Source organism: Hypanus sabinus, chromosome 9 (genome assembly GCF_030144855.1).
Source record: "Hypanus sabinus isolate sHypSab1 chromosome 9, sHypSab1.hap1, whole genome shotgun sequence".
In the NCBI taxonomy this organism is placed as follows: Eukaryota; Metazoa; Chordata; class Chondrichthyes; order Myliobatiformes; family Dasyatidae; genus Hypanus; species Hypanus sabinus.
In genome coordinates, this window is record NC_082714.1 from 6,436,256 (window position 1) to 6,451,366 (window position 15,111).

Here is a 15,111-nt window from a genome sequence, read left to right on the forward strand (position 1 = left end):
ATGTTTTGGGCCGAGACCCTTCATTGGGACTGAAGAGAAAAAGATGATCAGAATTAGAAGGTGTGGTGAGGAGGAAGAAACACAAGGTGATGGGTGAAACTGGGAGTGGGGGTGAGGGGTGAAGTAAAGAGCCGGGAAGTTGTGTGAAAGAGATTTAGGGCTGGAGAAGGGGGAATCTGATGGGAGAGGACAGAAGGCCATGGAAGAAAGAGAAGGAGGAGCAGCACCAGGAGTAGGTGACGAGCAGGTGAGGAGATAAGGTGAGAGAAGGAAAAGGGGGTGGGGTGGGAACATTACCGGAAGTTCGAGAAATTGATGTTCCTGCCATCAGGTTGGAGACGGAATATTAAGTGTTGCTCCTCCAACCTGAGTGGCCTCATTGCGATAGTAGAGGAGGCCATGGATTGACATGTCAGATTGGGAATGAGTGGAATTAAAATAGAAATCTACTTCACTTTATTTGTGACAAGTACATTGAAACATCGAATCAGTGAGCTGTGTCATTAGCATCAATGACCAAGTATGAGGATGTGCGGGGGGCAAGTGTCGCCATGCGTCTGGTACCAACAGAGCATGCCCACAACTTGCTCACCAACCCTAAACTGTACATTTTGGAAACTGGAGCATTTGGAGGAAACCAATGCGGTCAGTGGGAGTGCATACAAACTTTTCACAGGCGGGCAGGAATTGAACCTGGGTTGCTGATCACTACGCTTTCGTGCCACTCTTAAGGAATTCAAATATTTGGAGATGGGTTATGTTAATGTGCTGCCCCCACAGTTTTTATGATCTAACTGCCCCATTTCTCTTAAGTGTTGAGAGGTTCAGGCAAGTTAGCACATTGTAGACATTAATAAATCCATAAAGAAGAATTATAAACCTGTAATCTCATTGGGAACTTCAAATGAAATCACAAGCTGTAATTAGAGTCAACAGTAATGATCTTGAATGTCTGGTTTATTCAGCTCTGCATCTCTTCCTGAGCTGACAGTTGTTGTTGGACTGCACGATAATGGCCACTGCAGGATTACCAGCTCGTGTGTCACTAAACTTAACTGGGAATCATTGACATAGCAGCAGAATTAGACCATTCAGCCCATCGAGGCTGCTCTGCCATCATGGCTGATTTATTATCCCTCTCAACACCATTCCCCTGCCTTCTTCCCATTACATTTGACACCATTACTATCAGTCACTCCTGTAAATATACCCACTGACTTTGCCTCCACAGCTGTTTATGGCAATGAATTCCACAGATTCACTACCCTCTAGCTGAAGAAATTTCTCCTCATTTAAAAAGTAAAAAGGAAGTGGAATTGCAGCCAGTGAAGGGAGGGAGTGAACGAGAGACCAGCCCAGCATTTGCTTGGAGGACATCTGAGCGGAGCACAGATGGTGAGAGTTGACAGAAAAAGACAAGGTCTGACCAGCAGATAGCTGCAGGAATCCTGAGAAGCAGAGTGTGTCTTTATAGGGTAAGGTGTCTGGTGTCAATGGTACAGCGGCAAGTAGGGATAGTGGCGAGAAAGGGCTATGATGTTTGCCTATTCAGAAGTATTATAAAAGTTATGGCCTCAACTTTTCAAAAAAGACATTGTCCATTTGTGTCCTTGATGTTAGGTGGACATCATGCAAATGTGTATTTTGGAGATGAAGAACAGACCTGGGAAACCTCTATACCATCTAGAACACTACATTGAGGGCAAATACATCAAATACAACTCCAACTCGGGCTTTGTGAGGGACGAGAACTTTCGCCTCACGCCACAGGTGAGCACTCCTACCATATTCACAGGGCATTTGGACAGCGGAATGGGCCCAATGCTGGCTAATTGGGCTAGATCAGACAAGTTGGGCCGAAGGTCAAGATGGTTTAATGTCATTTCCAGTACACAAGCATAAAGGAGAACAAAATAATTGTTACTCCAGATCCGATGCAGCACAAAAGACGCAATACGATAAAGAACACAATAACTAAAAGAAAACCACAATAAATATAAATACATAAGCTGGCTTATATACATAGATCAATTGTATGTCCCTGAAGTAACGCTAGGCTCAGGAATAAGGTGACTGACAGGAAATGATGAAGTAGTGGTGGTTGGGGGTGGGGAGGGGTGGGTTAGTGAGTGGAGGTGTTGATCAGTCTTACTGCTTGGGGAAAGTAACTGTTTTTGAGTCTGGTGGTCCTGGTTGGATGTTACGTAGTCTCCTCCCTGTTGGGAGTGGGACAAACAGCCAAAGAGCAGGGTGTGTGGGATTTTTCAAGGGATAGGTTACAGTTCCAGTGCTGATAAATAGGATCAATATTTGTGATTACTTGACAGTGTGATGGGTCACTTAGTGTCCAAAAGTGAGTTACCACAGGATTCCCAGTTCTGGCCTACCCCATTTAACTTTAATTGTGTGCCTGAGAATGGGATTGTGTATTGTATTTTCACTGGTGCATTCACCCTGTGATATCAATGGCCAAGTAGTACTGTAGTATTTTGACAATCCTGTAAGTTTTGAACCATGCACTGAAATCAAGCTTATTGTTTCTCTCTGTCCCTCTTCATTTCTCTCTTTATATGCCTCCCCACTGTTTCTCTTCCTTCTATTTACAGTTCAAAGTAAATTTATCATCAAAGTATGTATATGTCATATACAAACCTGAGATGCATTTTCTTGCAGGGAATCACAGTAGAGCAAAGAAATTCAATAGAATCAATAAAAAACTACGCACAAATACTGACAAATGATCAATGTGCAAAAGGCAGACTATGTAAGTATAAATGACAGTGATAATTAATTCTCTTTCTTCATCACTGACTTCAGGCATTTAGTCATTTCACCTTTGAACGTTCAGCGCACCAGCTGATAGTGGTGGATATCCAAGGAGTGGGTGACCTGTACACAGACCCTCAGATCCACACGTCCAGTGGCACAGACTTTGGAGATGGCAACTTGGGTAATGTCTTGTATGTTAGAACCTAAGCATAACCTGTGACTGATCTAATCATTTGTGAATCTTGGCTTTGGAAAGATTTGTAGAATTTCTTAAATGTGAGGTTATAGGATTAAACAAAACAGTAGAAGTTAATGATCTAGAAACCCCCTGCAGATGACACAGGATACATAGGAGCACACTTAGGCCATTCAGCCCATCAACTCTGCTCCACCATTACAGACATCCCACCTCTCCTGGAAGTTCCGGGAGTCTCCCGCATATTGATAGCGGCTCCCTGACAGCCGCGAATTATATATAATATCCTGGAAATCGATTTTTTTGAGAGAGAGAGACAGCGAGATCAAGTGACAGATGTAGCAAGAGAGTGACAGAGAAAGCATCCTGATTGGTCTCTCTTTGTGCTAGGTAGACCTATCAGCTTTCTCTGTGGGCGGGCTTTACAGTCAACCTCTCTCTCTCTTTCGTTGTCCATCAGTTCAGTTTAGTGTCCTGCAGCACCATGGCAGAGTGTTCCAAAAAAAGAAAATATAAAACTTACTTCACCCCAGACTACACTAAAAGTGTACCCCTGCCTAATAGGGGTCAAAAATAATGACACTGTTGCTCACTGCACTGTTTGCAACAGTGACTTTTCTATTGCCCGTGGTGGATTAAATGACTGTAAAAGACATGTTGAAGTGAGTTTAACAGGTGTCATTTGTTCATTAGCAAACCCAAATGCTAATTGTGATGTGGAAAGGGCATTAAGACAGAATTCAGAAGTCAGCAGTCTCACAAAACACTTGTGAATCTGATGTCTTGCAAAATGAACAAATTCATTGACACAGACTGCTATGAGGTTGAGACATCCGGCAAAATGCTCAAATCTGCCAAGCAAGCCACATCATAGTACAGGGAAAGTTTGCAAAAGAAATAGAAAAGCTATCTGCATTAGCATTTAGCTATTAGCATTGAGACTGGTAACAAATAACTAAGTAAATATGTGTGTGTGTAAATAGTTTAAATATTAGCTATTAGCATTGAGACTGCCAACAAATAACTAAATGTATGTATGTGTGTGTGTGTGTGTGTGTGTGTGTAAATAGTTTAAATATGTGATCAAATAAATTGTTGTGTTCCTTCATAATCAAATGTCCTGTATTCATACACCCTTGGAGGTCAACCGGGGGGAGGGGGGAAATACGGGGTTGTGGGGGGCAGTGGTGGTGGTGCTAACTCCCTGAAATGAGTTTTTGCAGGGTGGGATGTCTGCTGTTCAATGATGGCTGATTCATTTTCCCTCTCAATCCCATTCTCCTTCCTTCTCCACATAACCTTTGACTTCCTGACTAATCAAGTACCTATCAATCTCTGCTTTACATGTACTCATTGACTTAGCCTCAACAGCTGTCTATGAATTCCACAGATTCACCTCCCTCTCAACTCTATTCTAAAGCACCATCCTCTTTTTCCGAGGCCGTGCTAGGATGGGAATCCTGCTGAGAGCTCGGATTTCTGCTGGGCTCCTGGTAGGAGAACTGAGTCCATCCTGAGGCTCCGCACCTCAGGAAGGATGCTAAGTCCTTTCAGAGGAGATTTATCAGATTAATTCCCAAGAAGTGATGGAGAATATGGGGCCACTTCTTGCAGGATGCATGGGAGTTCTGCCGGAGGTCAGTGTTTGGTTATTATGGACATCTACAGCTCCATCAAACATCATTTAGTATGCCCGTGCTCCACCACCATATCCCACCAGCCTCGAGGCTGTTCCATTGCTGGGCAGACTGTCGAATTGGAGTGTGGGTTAGACCATGTGTTTGCCCTGGAGAGCTGTGCTGTGCACTGCCGGACCAAACTGTGTCTTGCACCAACTTTCCAATTTCCACCGTAGGTGTGCGAGGGATGGCATTGTTCTTTCACTCTCATGCCTGCAACAGCATTTGCAAGACAATGGGGCTTACTCCGTTCGATCTGTCGCAGAAGGAAATGGCAGCATTGGAGCACGCACAGAATTTACTGGTTAGTGCCTTGTGTTATGGCTGTAGTGTATTGCACCACCCCCATCTGATGCCTGGACTCTCGGGTTAGATTGCTCTTTCAGATCTGACACAGGCCCTCTTACACGATTGCACTTGGATGACAGTTACACCCCAAAGATAGGCACTTTCATCAGTCAGAGCAATGAGTCAATTGACTGCTTTCTCCACATTGGCCCTTGGTCCATGACTGGCAAAGCCCTCCCCACTAAGTGCATTTACAAGCAGCACATCCACAAGAAAGTAGCATCCATCATCAAGGACCCCACCATCCAGGCCATGTTCTCTTCTCACTACCACCATCAAGCAGAAGGTAAAGAAGCCTTAGGTGCCACACCACCAGGTTCAGGAACAGTTACTACCCTATAACCATCAGCATGGATACCTTCACTCACCCCAAATCTGCAACAATTGCCCAGTCTACAGACTCACTTTCAAGAACTTGACAATTTGTGTTCACAGTATTGTTATTTTTCATTTGCACAATTTGGCTTCGTTTGCACATTGGTTGTCAGCCTTTGTTGATGTATAATTTTTCATAAATTCTATTGTATTTCTTGTAAATGCCTTCAAGAAGTGAATCTCAGGATAGTACATAGTGATACATTGATAATAAAATAATTTGACTTTGGGTTCTGAGATTAATCTTGATGTCCCTACCAAAGTACTGTAGAGATGGGAGAATATCCCCACTCTGACAATTAAGGATCACCCGGAATGTCTTGTGGAGTTGCCAGTCAGTGATTTTATCCACTAAAAATGAACGACCCTTATTAGCGATATTAGGGGGCATAATTTTAAGATAGCTAGAGGAAAGTATGGGAGGGGGGAAGGGATGTCTGAGGTAGGTTTATTTACACAGAGAGTGGTGGGTGTGTGGAATGCCTGGCCTGGAGTGGTGGTAGAGGCAGATACATTAAGAGTTTCTTAATTGTCACTAATGTTTCTACCTTTACCACTGTAATTGGCAGCGAGTTCCACAAACTCACTAGTGTGTGTGTGTGTGTGTGTGTTTTCGTGTTCTCTGAGATCCTACCATAAGCTTCTTGAATAGATAGGGCATTATTCCTTGGAGCATGAGGAAGGGGGGAGATTTGATAGAGGTATACAAAATTGAGGGGTATAGATAGGGTAAATGCAGGCGGGCTTTTTCCAGTGTGATTGAGTAGGCTAGAACTAGATGTCATTGGTTAAGGTTGAAAGGTAAAATATTTAAGGGGAATTCTGAGGGGTAACTTTTTCACTCAGAGGGTGGTGAGAGTGTGGAACGAGCTGCCAGTGGAAGTGGTGGATGTGGGTTTGATTGCAACATTTTAAGAGATTTTGGATAAGTACATGGATGGAAGGATATGGAGGGCTGTGGTCCAGGTACCACACAGATGACGGGTAGGTAACACTTTGGGATGGACTAGATGGGCCAAAGGTCCCTTCCCTGTGCTGTAGTGCTTTGTGACTGTAAACAGTTGAGCAGCAGTGAGTGTATACTTTATTGCTTGGTGCAAGATGAGCAGAAACTCTGGCCGCACCCTGATTATCTGCCTTCTGTATTTTCCCCTCCACTGTATGTTTGGTTCAGAAAACAGCAAAGACTGTCCTTCGAGGCAGTGAGGAAGTGTGCGGCAGTAACAGGGTAAGGACACTCTCTGGCTCCAGGCCTCCTATCCTCCATCGCCTCTCTGAGAACTCTGGAGATGAAAACGTGAACGACAGCCTGTTCGACTCCCTCCCCTGCTCACCCTCGTCCTATTTGAGTCCGAAGGAAGACATGCTGGGCAAATCTCCAATGGGTAATCCAGCCTCCTCACATATATTTGATTAGCTGGCTGAGTGTGGGCAGTCTTTGCCCCAGGGTTATAGTTTGCTCAGGAGCCTAATCTGTCGAGCTGTGTAATTGAAGACATTGGGGTTGGGATACAGATCAGCCCATTCTGATTATAAATGCAAGAACTTCTGTAGATGCTGGATATCCAGAGCAGTACAAAATGCTGGAGGAACTCGGCAGGTCTGATGAAGGGTCTTGCCCTGAATCATGAATTGTTTACATCCCTCCATAGATACTGCCTGACTTGCTGAGTTCCTCTAGCCTTGTATGTGTGTTGCTGCTGATCTAATTAAATAGTATACGCTTAAAGGGCTGAAGATAGAACATTACTGTGGTGGGTGGATGGAATGCCTTGCCAGAGGAGTTGGTAGAGGCAGATACATTAGGGACATTTAAGGCACTAGACACATGGCTGATGGCGAAATGAAGGGTTATGTGGGAGGGAAGAGTTAGATTGATCTTGGAGTAGGTTAAAGGGTTAGCAAAACATTGTAGGCTGAAGGGCCTATACTGTGCTGTAATGTTCTATCTTGTATGTGGCAGGAAACCAGAGCACCTGTGGGGGAACATGCAAACTCCACACAGTCAGCACTGGAGGTTGGAATGGAGCCCAGGACACTGGAGTACTGTGGCTGTAACATTATCTGCTGTGCCACCCGTACATCCCAGGCAGAGCCCGTTGATGTACAGTATTAGAAATGGTCCTTTAATTTTCCAATCATCAGTCAATGGATCCCATTGTAAAATTGGAATAGGACTCTTTAAGTGAATAGTTTCAAAATGCAATTATGTATGCAAAGATAGTTAAATTCTCTTTTTGCCCTCTGTTCCCCTCCCTTAATTCTCCGATTGAGATTTCTGCTGCCTATATATAGTTATTGCAGAAGGTGACCATTGTAGGGTCATGCAGCACAGAAACAGGTCCTTCTGCTCACTGTGTCTTTGCTGGCCCTTTTGCCCAACCACACTATTAATGTTTGCTATGGGAGCACCTTCTGTGTGTTGCTTACTCTAAAATTCCTGTCTAAATTCCTCTTGTATTTAGTTCCACACAATGTTTCTGAGTGTAAGCTTGTTCGGGGGCAAACCTTTATTGTTCTTCATGGTGAGGTTAGACGCCTCTAGTAATCTGTACTTTTTCTTCTTGTTTCTATTAGGTTGGACGGTGTTTAATGAGGTTGATAATCTGAACAGTGAACACAATGGCTCATTGGGTGAGCGACGGGTAAGAACCCCCTGCTTTAATCGCAACCCTTATAATACATATGGTTCTGTATTAAATAGTCCTTAACTTGTGGAACAATTTTTCATTCTATAAGCCGTGGTGGTATTTGTACAATACACACTTTCATGCCTTTGGTCTGTTTATTAGATCAGAAATGGTAGTAAAACTGTTAGAGTGGCGTGGTGGAGATATGTCTCTACCAAAGGAGGTGTAAGGCACTCCTTCCTTCCTCTAGCCTGCAGGTCACCCTTGGACAAGGTGTAGCACCTGCTTCGCCCCCTGATCAGGGTCACGTGAAACCATGGGAGCAGGTGGTGGATGGTCGTATGAGCAGCCGGTGCATGTCACAAGTGCTGGTTATGCAACCACTGACACCAGGCAGACAATCTCTGAAGAATATTGACGACGGCTGAGGTCACCCATCTTGTAAAGACACTGCCCAGTAGGCGGCAATGGCAAACCGCTTCTGTAGAAAAAATTGCCAAAAACAATCACGGTCGAGGAAAGATTATGATCACCCATGTCAGACAATACAGCATGTGGTGATGATAACAAGTAGAACTGGTAATAGAATCAGAACCAGGTTTATTGTCACTGATATTAATTGTAAAAATTTATTTTGTAACTGCAGTAGTAGAGTGCAAGCATGACAAATTACTATTAGTTACTATAAAAAGTCAGAATGGTTACTTCATTAGGTACCTCCTGAATGTCTGGCCTTCTGCTGCTGTAGCTCATCCACTTTTAGTGTTGAGGAAACAGGTAGGCTGCGGAAGGACTTGGGCAGATTAGGAGAATGGGCAAGAGAGTGGCAAATGAAATACAATATTGGAAAATGCATGGTCATGCACTTTGGTAGCAGGAATAAATATGCATATTTTTCTAAATGGGGAGAAAATCCAAAAATCTGAGATGCAAAGGGACTTGGAAGTCCTTCTGCAGAACACCGTAAAGGTTAACTTGCAGGTAGAGTCGGTGGAATGGAACGCAAATGCAATGTTAGCATTCATTTCAAGAGGTCTAGAATACAAGAGGAAGGATGTGATGTTGAGGCTTTATAAGGCACTGGTGAGGCCCCACCTTGAGAACTGTTAACAGTTCTGGGCTCCTCACCTAAGAAAAGATGTGCTGGCATTGGAGAAGGTTCAGAGGAGTTTCACAAGTACGGTTCCAGGAATGAAAGGGTTATCATACAAGGAACGTTTGATAGCTCTGGGTCTGTACTCACTGGAATTTAGAAGGAATGGGGAGGGGATCTCATTGAAACCTTTCAAATGTTGAAAGGCCTAGACAGAGTAGATATGGAAAGGATGTTTCCCATGGTGGCGGAGTCTAGGACAAGAGGGCACAGCCTCAGGAAAGAGGACGTCCATTTAAAGCAGAAGGAGAAGTTTCTTTAGCCAAAGGGTAGTGAATTTGTGGAACTTATTACCAGAGGCAGCTGTGGAGGCCAGGTTGTTGGGTGTGTTTAAGGCAGAGATTGATGGGTTCTTGATTGGACATGGCATCAAAGCTTATGGAGAGAAGGCTGGGGAGTGGGTCTAAGGAGGGAAGAAAGATCAGCCATGATTGAATGGCGGAGCAGACTCGATGGGCCAGATGTCCTAATTCTGCTCCTGTGTCTTACGGTCTGTGGTTTTGTGTTAATAAAGGTCGGGGACCCAGGTCTAGAGACTGTTGTGCATGAAAATCCCAGGAGATCATCAGTTTATTACACGACTAATGTAATAAACAAATATAATACATGTCCCATTGACCCATTTGATTGGCTATCAGAAATATTGTTTTATCCATCCCTCCTGCAGCTTGGTCTTTGTTTTAACTTCTTCCCCATTTCCCAGAAAGATTAACTCTTCTTCAGGCACAGCCTCACCTATTGAGTATTTCCAGTAATTTTGTTTCGGATTCCTGCTGTCTGCATGTTTTTGATTTTTGTGTAATGTCCTTCCCTACTGCATGCCCATCCTGCAGGTTGAGAGCAATAACTGAGCTTGCTTTGTCTAATGGTCTTTACCTTTTTCCTGCCAGATGTCTGAATCGGGAGGGGACAGTGGATGTCCCAGTGAGCGGAGGAGTGAACTGGATGGGGAGCTGGCAGACCGGGTAATGAACAACATTTCCCTGTAATGGAGAGATAATGAGAGGGTTTGATGGGGTAGACAAGGAGAGGATTTCTTCACTCATGGGGGAGGAAGGTGCTCCAGAACTAGAGGGGGATGGTCCTCATTGAAACCTATCGAATATTGAAATGTGTAGATAGAGTGGACGTGGAGAGGATGTTTGCTATAGTAGGGGTGCCTAGGACCAGAGGGCACAGCCTCAGAATAGAAGGATGCCCCTTTAGAACAGAGTTGAGGAATTTCTGTAGTCAGGGGGTGGTGAATCTGTGAGCTTTATTGCCATAGATGATTGTGGAGGTAAAGTAATTGGGTATATTTAAAGTTAAGGTTAATAGGTTTGTGGTTAGTCAGGGCATCAAAGATTATGGGGAGAAAACAGGAGAATGGAATTGAGAGGGATAATAAATCAGCCACGATTGAATAACAGAGCAGAGTTAAAGGGCCAAAAGGCCTAATCCTGCTCCTGTGTCTTATGGTTTTGGTGCAGGCAGAGAGAGGAAGGAACGTGGAAGTTGATGACGTGGCCAGACAGGATAAACTCGTGTTGGAGAAAGGAATGAAAGAAGCTGCTGAAGGTTGTGCTGTAGGGGCAGGAAGACATATCAGCACAGAACAATCACCAGATGTCCACCACCTGCTTTGTCTTTCCTGCACTGTCCTGTGCTGACCGTGCCAAACTGTTCCTTAGCAGGGACCAGCCACAGGAGTATGCAGCACAGGCGGGAAGGAAACCAGTTATTTTGTCTGGCTGGTCTCTACTGGCAACGACGCATAACCAAAGGAGCGTCAACCTGTGATAGACCTGCCACTCTATGACCTTAAGACATAGGAACAGAATCAGGCCATTTGGCCCATTGAGTCTGTTCCGTCTTGGATCCTAGGGCTCCTTCAGCACCTTTCTTTGTTGAGGCTGTTAAGGAAACGGGTAGAGCAGACTCACTGTGCTGATGACCTAATTCTGCTCCTATGTCTATGGTCTGCATGCAAGCAGAGTTAACTGAGCTGGAGTATGGACATGAAGGCTGACTCATCCATTTGTCCCAAACTTTGGAAACTCATTCTCTCGTTCTGTAAATTGACGCGACTGCTCAGGATAGTTAGCACTGGTGTGAACTCTTGCTACTATTTATGTCATCACAAAAGTGCTGACTATTCACCAGATGTGCAGCAGACATCTTGTGGAGTTGGAGACTGCCATAGCCACTTAGTATTTAAGTTATAGAACTGTACAGTACAGCACAGATCTCTGCCCATGAAATTGTGCCAACCCTTTGACCAACCTAAGCTCAATCTAATCATTCCCTCCCACAAAGTCTTACATTTTCCTTTCATCCATGTGTCTATCTAAGTCTCTACCACCATTTTGGCAGTGTGTTCCAGGCATCCACCCCCTCAGTGTTTACAAAAGAAAGATGTTGTACATGTGGCTGATGGGACTAGGCAGAATAACAGTTCAGCACAGACAGGATGGGGCGAATGGCCAGTTTCTGTGCTGTAGTGTTCTACCTTTGACATCCCTCTACACTTTTCTCCGATCACCTTAAAATTATGCACACTCGTATTAGCTATTTCCATCATGGGAAAAGGCGATGGCTCTTGTACAGCTCTTATCAAGTCACATCTCATCTTCCCTCTCTCCAAAGGTCTCCAAAGACCTATCTTGTGCAACCTAATCTATAATGAAATGACCAGATCTGAATATTATACTCCCAAGTATGGTCTAACAGAGTTTTGTAGAGCTGTAATATTACCTTGCAGTTCTCAAACTCATCTCCCATGTCATGAAGTCCAACACAACATGTGCATAATTCTACTCGAATATATCTCTGAGTCTGATGTCACTGCCACCCGTGATGATTTGTTTTATAATTCCTTTTAGGTAAACTCAAATGCGCGAAGGTATTGTGAATCTGATGAAGACAGTATCCGGCGGGTATGTACGGTTACTCTTCAGTGTCTAATCTGACCTTCATTGGGTTCATTCCAGTGTGCTGTATTTCTTTCATAATTGTCTATTGTTTTATTTCTTAACATTCTTTCCTTCTGATTGTTATTTGATCAGGGAAATGCAAGGCCCAGTATGTGCCAGTCCCTAAACATCCTCAAACCCAGCCATAGGACTCTGCCGGTGATCATGCATGGCAGCTTGATCTTTTGCCTTCAGTTTGTGCTTCTTGTTGACATTGCATGGTGTACACGGCATGCGGATAGCTTGTCTGCTTCTACCGTGCCTTTCGCAGGCTTGACTCCTGTCTGAACACAAAAAAAGTCTGCCCCAGAGGCCTCAATTCCCCAGTCTGGACCAGGTTCAGGAACAGTTAGTACCCTATAACCATCAGGCTCCTGAACCGGCATGGATAATTTTAGTTACCACAACTCTGAATTGATTCCACAACCTACAGACTCACATTCAAGGACTTTTTACAACTCATATTCTCCGTATTTTTGTTTACTTGCACTGTTTGTCGTCTTTTGCAATTGGTTGTCCATCTTTGTTCACATTTTTTTCTGTAAGTACCTGCAAGAAATTGAATCTCAATGTAGTATATGTTAACATGTGGATTCTTTGATAATAAATTTACTTTGACCTTTCAGAACTGTATCTGCTGTCTCTTTAAATAGCCCCAGTGATCCAGTCTCCATAACTCTCTGGGGTCGAGAATGCCAGCAATGCAATTCCCTCTGCAAAACGTAATTTCTATGCACCTCAAATTTAAAAGATTGCTCCCTCTTTTCTGTGTCTATAAGATGTAGGAGCAGAGTTAGACCATTTGGCTCATTGAGCCTGCTCCGCCATTTCATTATGACTGATTTATTATCTCCCCAACCCCCCTGCCCCCATAACCTTTGATGGTCTGACTAATCAAGAACCTATCAACCTCTGCTCTTTAAATATACCCACAGACTTAGCCTCCACAGCCATCTGTGGCAATGAATTCCACAGATTCACCCAACTCTGGGTGAAGAAATTCCTTCTCATTTCTGTTCTAAAGTGATGTCCTCGTATACTGAGGCTATGCCCTCTGCTCCTAGACTCTCCTACTACAAGAAACGTCCTCTTCAAAAGCACTTTATCTAGGCCTATCAATATTCGATAGGTTTCAATGAGATTCCCCATCATTCTTCTATACCCCAGCAAGTACAGGCCCAGAGTCATCAAATACTCCTATGAACCTCCTCTGGACCCTCTCCAATGCTAGCACATCTTTTCTTAGATAAAGGGCCCAAGTGTGATTTAACCAATACCTTGTACAGCCTCAGTCACACATGTATTGTCTTTCAACCCCAGGACAAGCTGTCTTCTTTGGCCATCATCCTGCAACACTTCTCCCTCCTCTGGTGTTTGTCCTTCCTCAAGAGACCTTCCATCACTCTCCATCCCCATATCCACGTCTGACGAAATTGTCTGGGGGAGTGTCACTCTTGCAGCTGCGGAGAAAATGGATGGCACTGGTTACAGTGCACGTTATCCCTTCTGCTCTGCCTGTGTGGTCTAACGCAGGCACTGAACATAGCTGGAACTGTGTGGGTTTAGCTTGCAAACACAGCATCAAGGTTATAGTAAATAAATAATCAAAGAATGTGTATGTCACCATATGCTACCTTGAGATTCATTTTTTTGCAAGCATTTACTGGAAAATAAAGACATTTTAAGGCAGAGGTTGATAGATTCTTGAATGGTCAGAGCATGAAGGGATACGGGGAAAAGGCAGGAGATTGTGGCTGAGAGGAAACTGGATCAGCCATGATGGAATGGTAGAATAGACTCAATGGGCTGAATGGCCTAATTCTGCATCTTTGTCTTACAGTCTTATAACAAAGAGCTTATGAAAAGCTATACATAAACCAAGACAGACAAACAACCAATGTGCAGAAGAAGACAAATTGTGCAAATTTAAAAACAATACTGAGAACATGAGTTGTAGAGTCCTTGAAAATGAGTCCATAGATTGTAAAATCAGTTCATTGTTGAGGTGAGTAAAGTTATCTAGGCCAGTTGAGGAGCCTGATGGTTGAAGGATAATATCTGGTCTTGAAGTTGGTGGTGTGAAACTTACCCCCTGTCTGATGGCAGTAGTGAGAAGAAAGCATGAGTTAGATGATGGGATCTTTGATAATGGATGCTGCTTTCCTGTGACAGCACTCCTTGTAGTTTTGCACAATGGTGGGGACAGCTCTGCCTTTGCTGGACTGGACTGTATCTACCATTTTGTGTAGACTTTTCATACATAGCTAGCTTGAGACAATTGCCAAGTAACTATTTCAATGCTGCTCTATGTATGCAGATGTGATTTTGACAATGATCTTTGCACAGAGCGCACTTGGTAAAGAAGTAATTTCTGTGATAAATCTGCTGGGCGATGTGTAACCTGATGTTTTGTTATGAAGGATCACCATAATGAAGACAAGTGGAACCATTACCACTCCTCCAGAGCTCACTCGCACTGGCCTTCGTGTGTGGCTGTTGAGGTGCAGCGACTTAATACCTTCAAACAGGAAAAGAAAATTGGGAAGTCCATTCTGGGCAAGGTACGTCCAATAGTGGGGATCTCCCCTACAGTGTGCTTTTCCAACTTAATTTATAGATTGAGTCAGTGGTGAGGAAGCCAAATGTGATGTTAGCATTCATTTCAAGAGGACTAGAATATAAAAGCAGGGATGTAATACTGAGGCTTTATAAGGCACTGGTGAGGCCACATTTGGAGTATTGTGAGCAGTTTTGGAAAGGATGTGCTGACATAGGGAGGGTTCAAAAGAGGTTCACAAAAACAGTTCCAAGATTGAGAGGCTTGTCATATGAGAAACATTTGACGGCTCTAGCCTGTACTTGGTGGAAATTTGAAGAATGAGGGGGATCTCATTGAAACCTTTCGAATGTTGAAAGGCTTGATAGAGATGGTGTGGAGAGGGTGTTTCCCATTGTGGTCTTGTGGACTCATGGCAATTTAACATCGGCACTCCGTGCTTGGTAAATCACA

At 43.9% G+C, this 15,111-nt stretch overlaps 1 protein-coding gene across 6 annotated transcripts in view; it reads left to right on the plus strand.

Annotated features, from left to right (window-relative positions):
- The window catches only part of eef2k (eukaryotic elongation factor 2 kinase), a 76,596-nt gene that overhangs the window by 44,525 nt on the left and 16,960 nt on the right, over window positions 1-15,111 (plus strand). For all 6 annotated transcript variants that reach the window (XM_059978962.1, XM_059978956.1, XM_059978960.1 and 3 more), the window contains 8 exons: window positions 1,621-1,770; window positions 2,818-2,950; window positions 4,821-4,948; window positions 6,542-6,752; window positions 7,945-8,012; window positions 10,041-10,115; window positions 12,012-12,065; window positions 14,522-14,662. In XM_059978962.1, coding sequence (XP_059834945.1) covers window positions 1,621-1,770; window positions 2,818-2,950; window positions 4,821-4,948; window positions 6,542-6,752; window positions 7,945-8,012; window positions 10,041-10,115; window positions 12,012-12,065; window positions 14,522-14,662 — 960 coding nt within the window. The remainder of the gene's footprint in view (window positions 1-1,620; window positions 1,771-2,817; window positions 2,951-4,820; window positions 4,949-6,541; window positions 6,753-7,944; window positions 8,013-10,040; window positions 10,116-12,011; window positions 12,066-14,521; window positions 14,663-15,111) is intronic.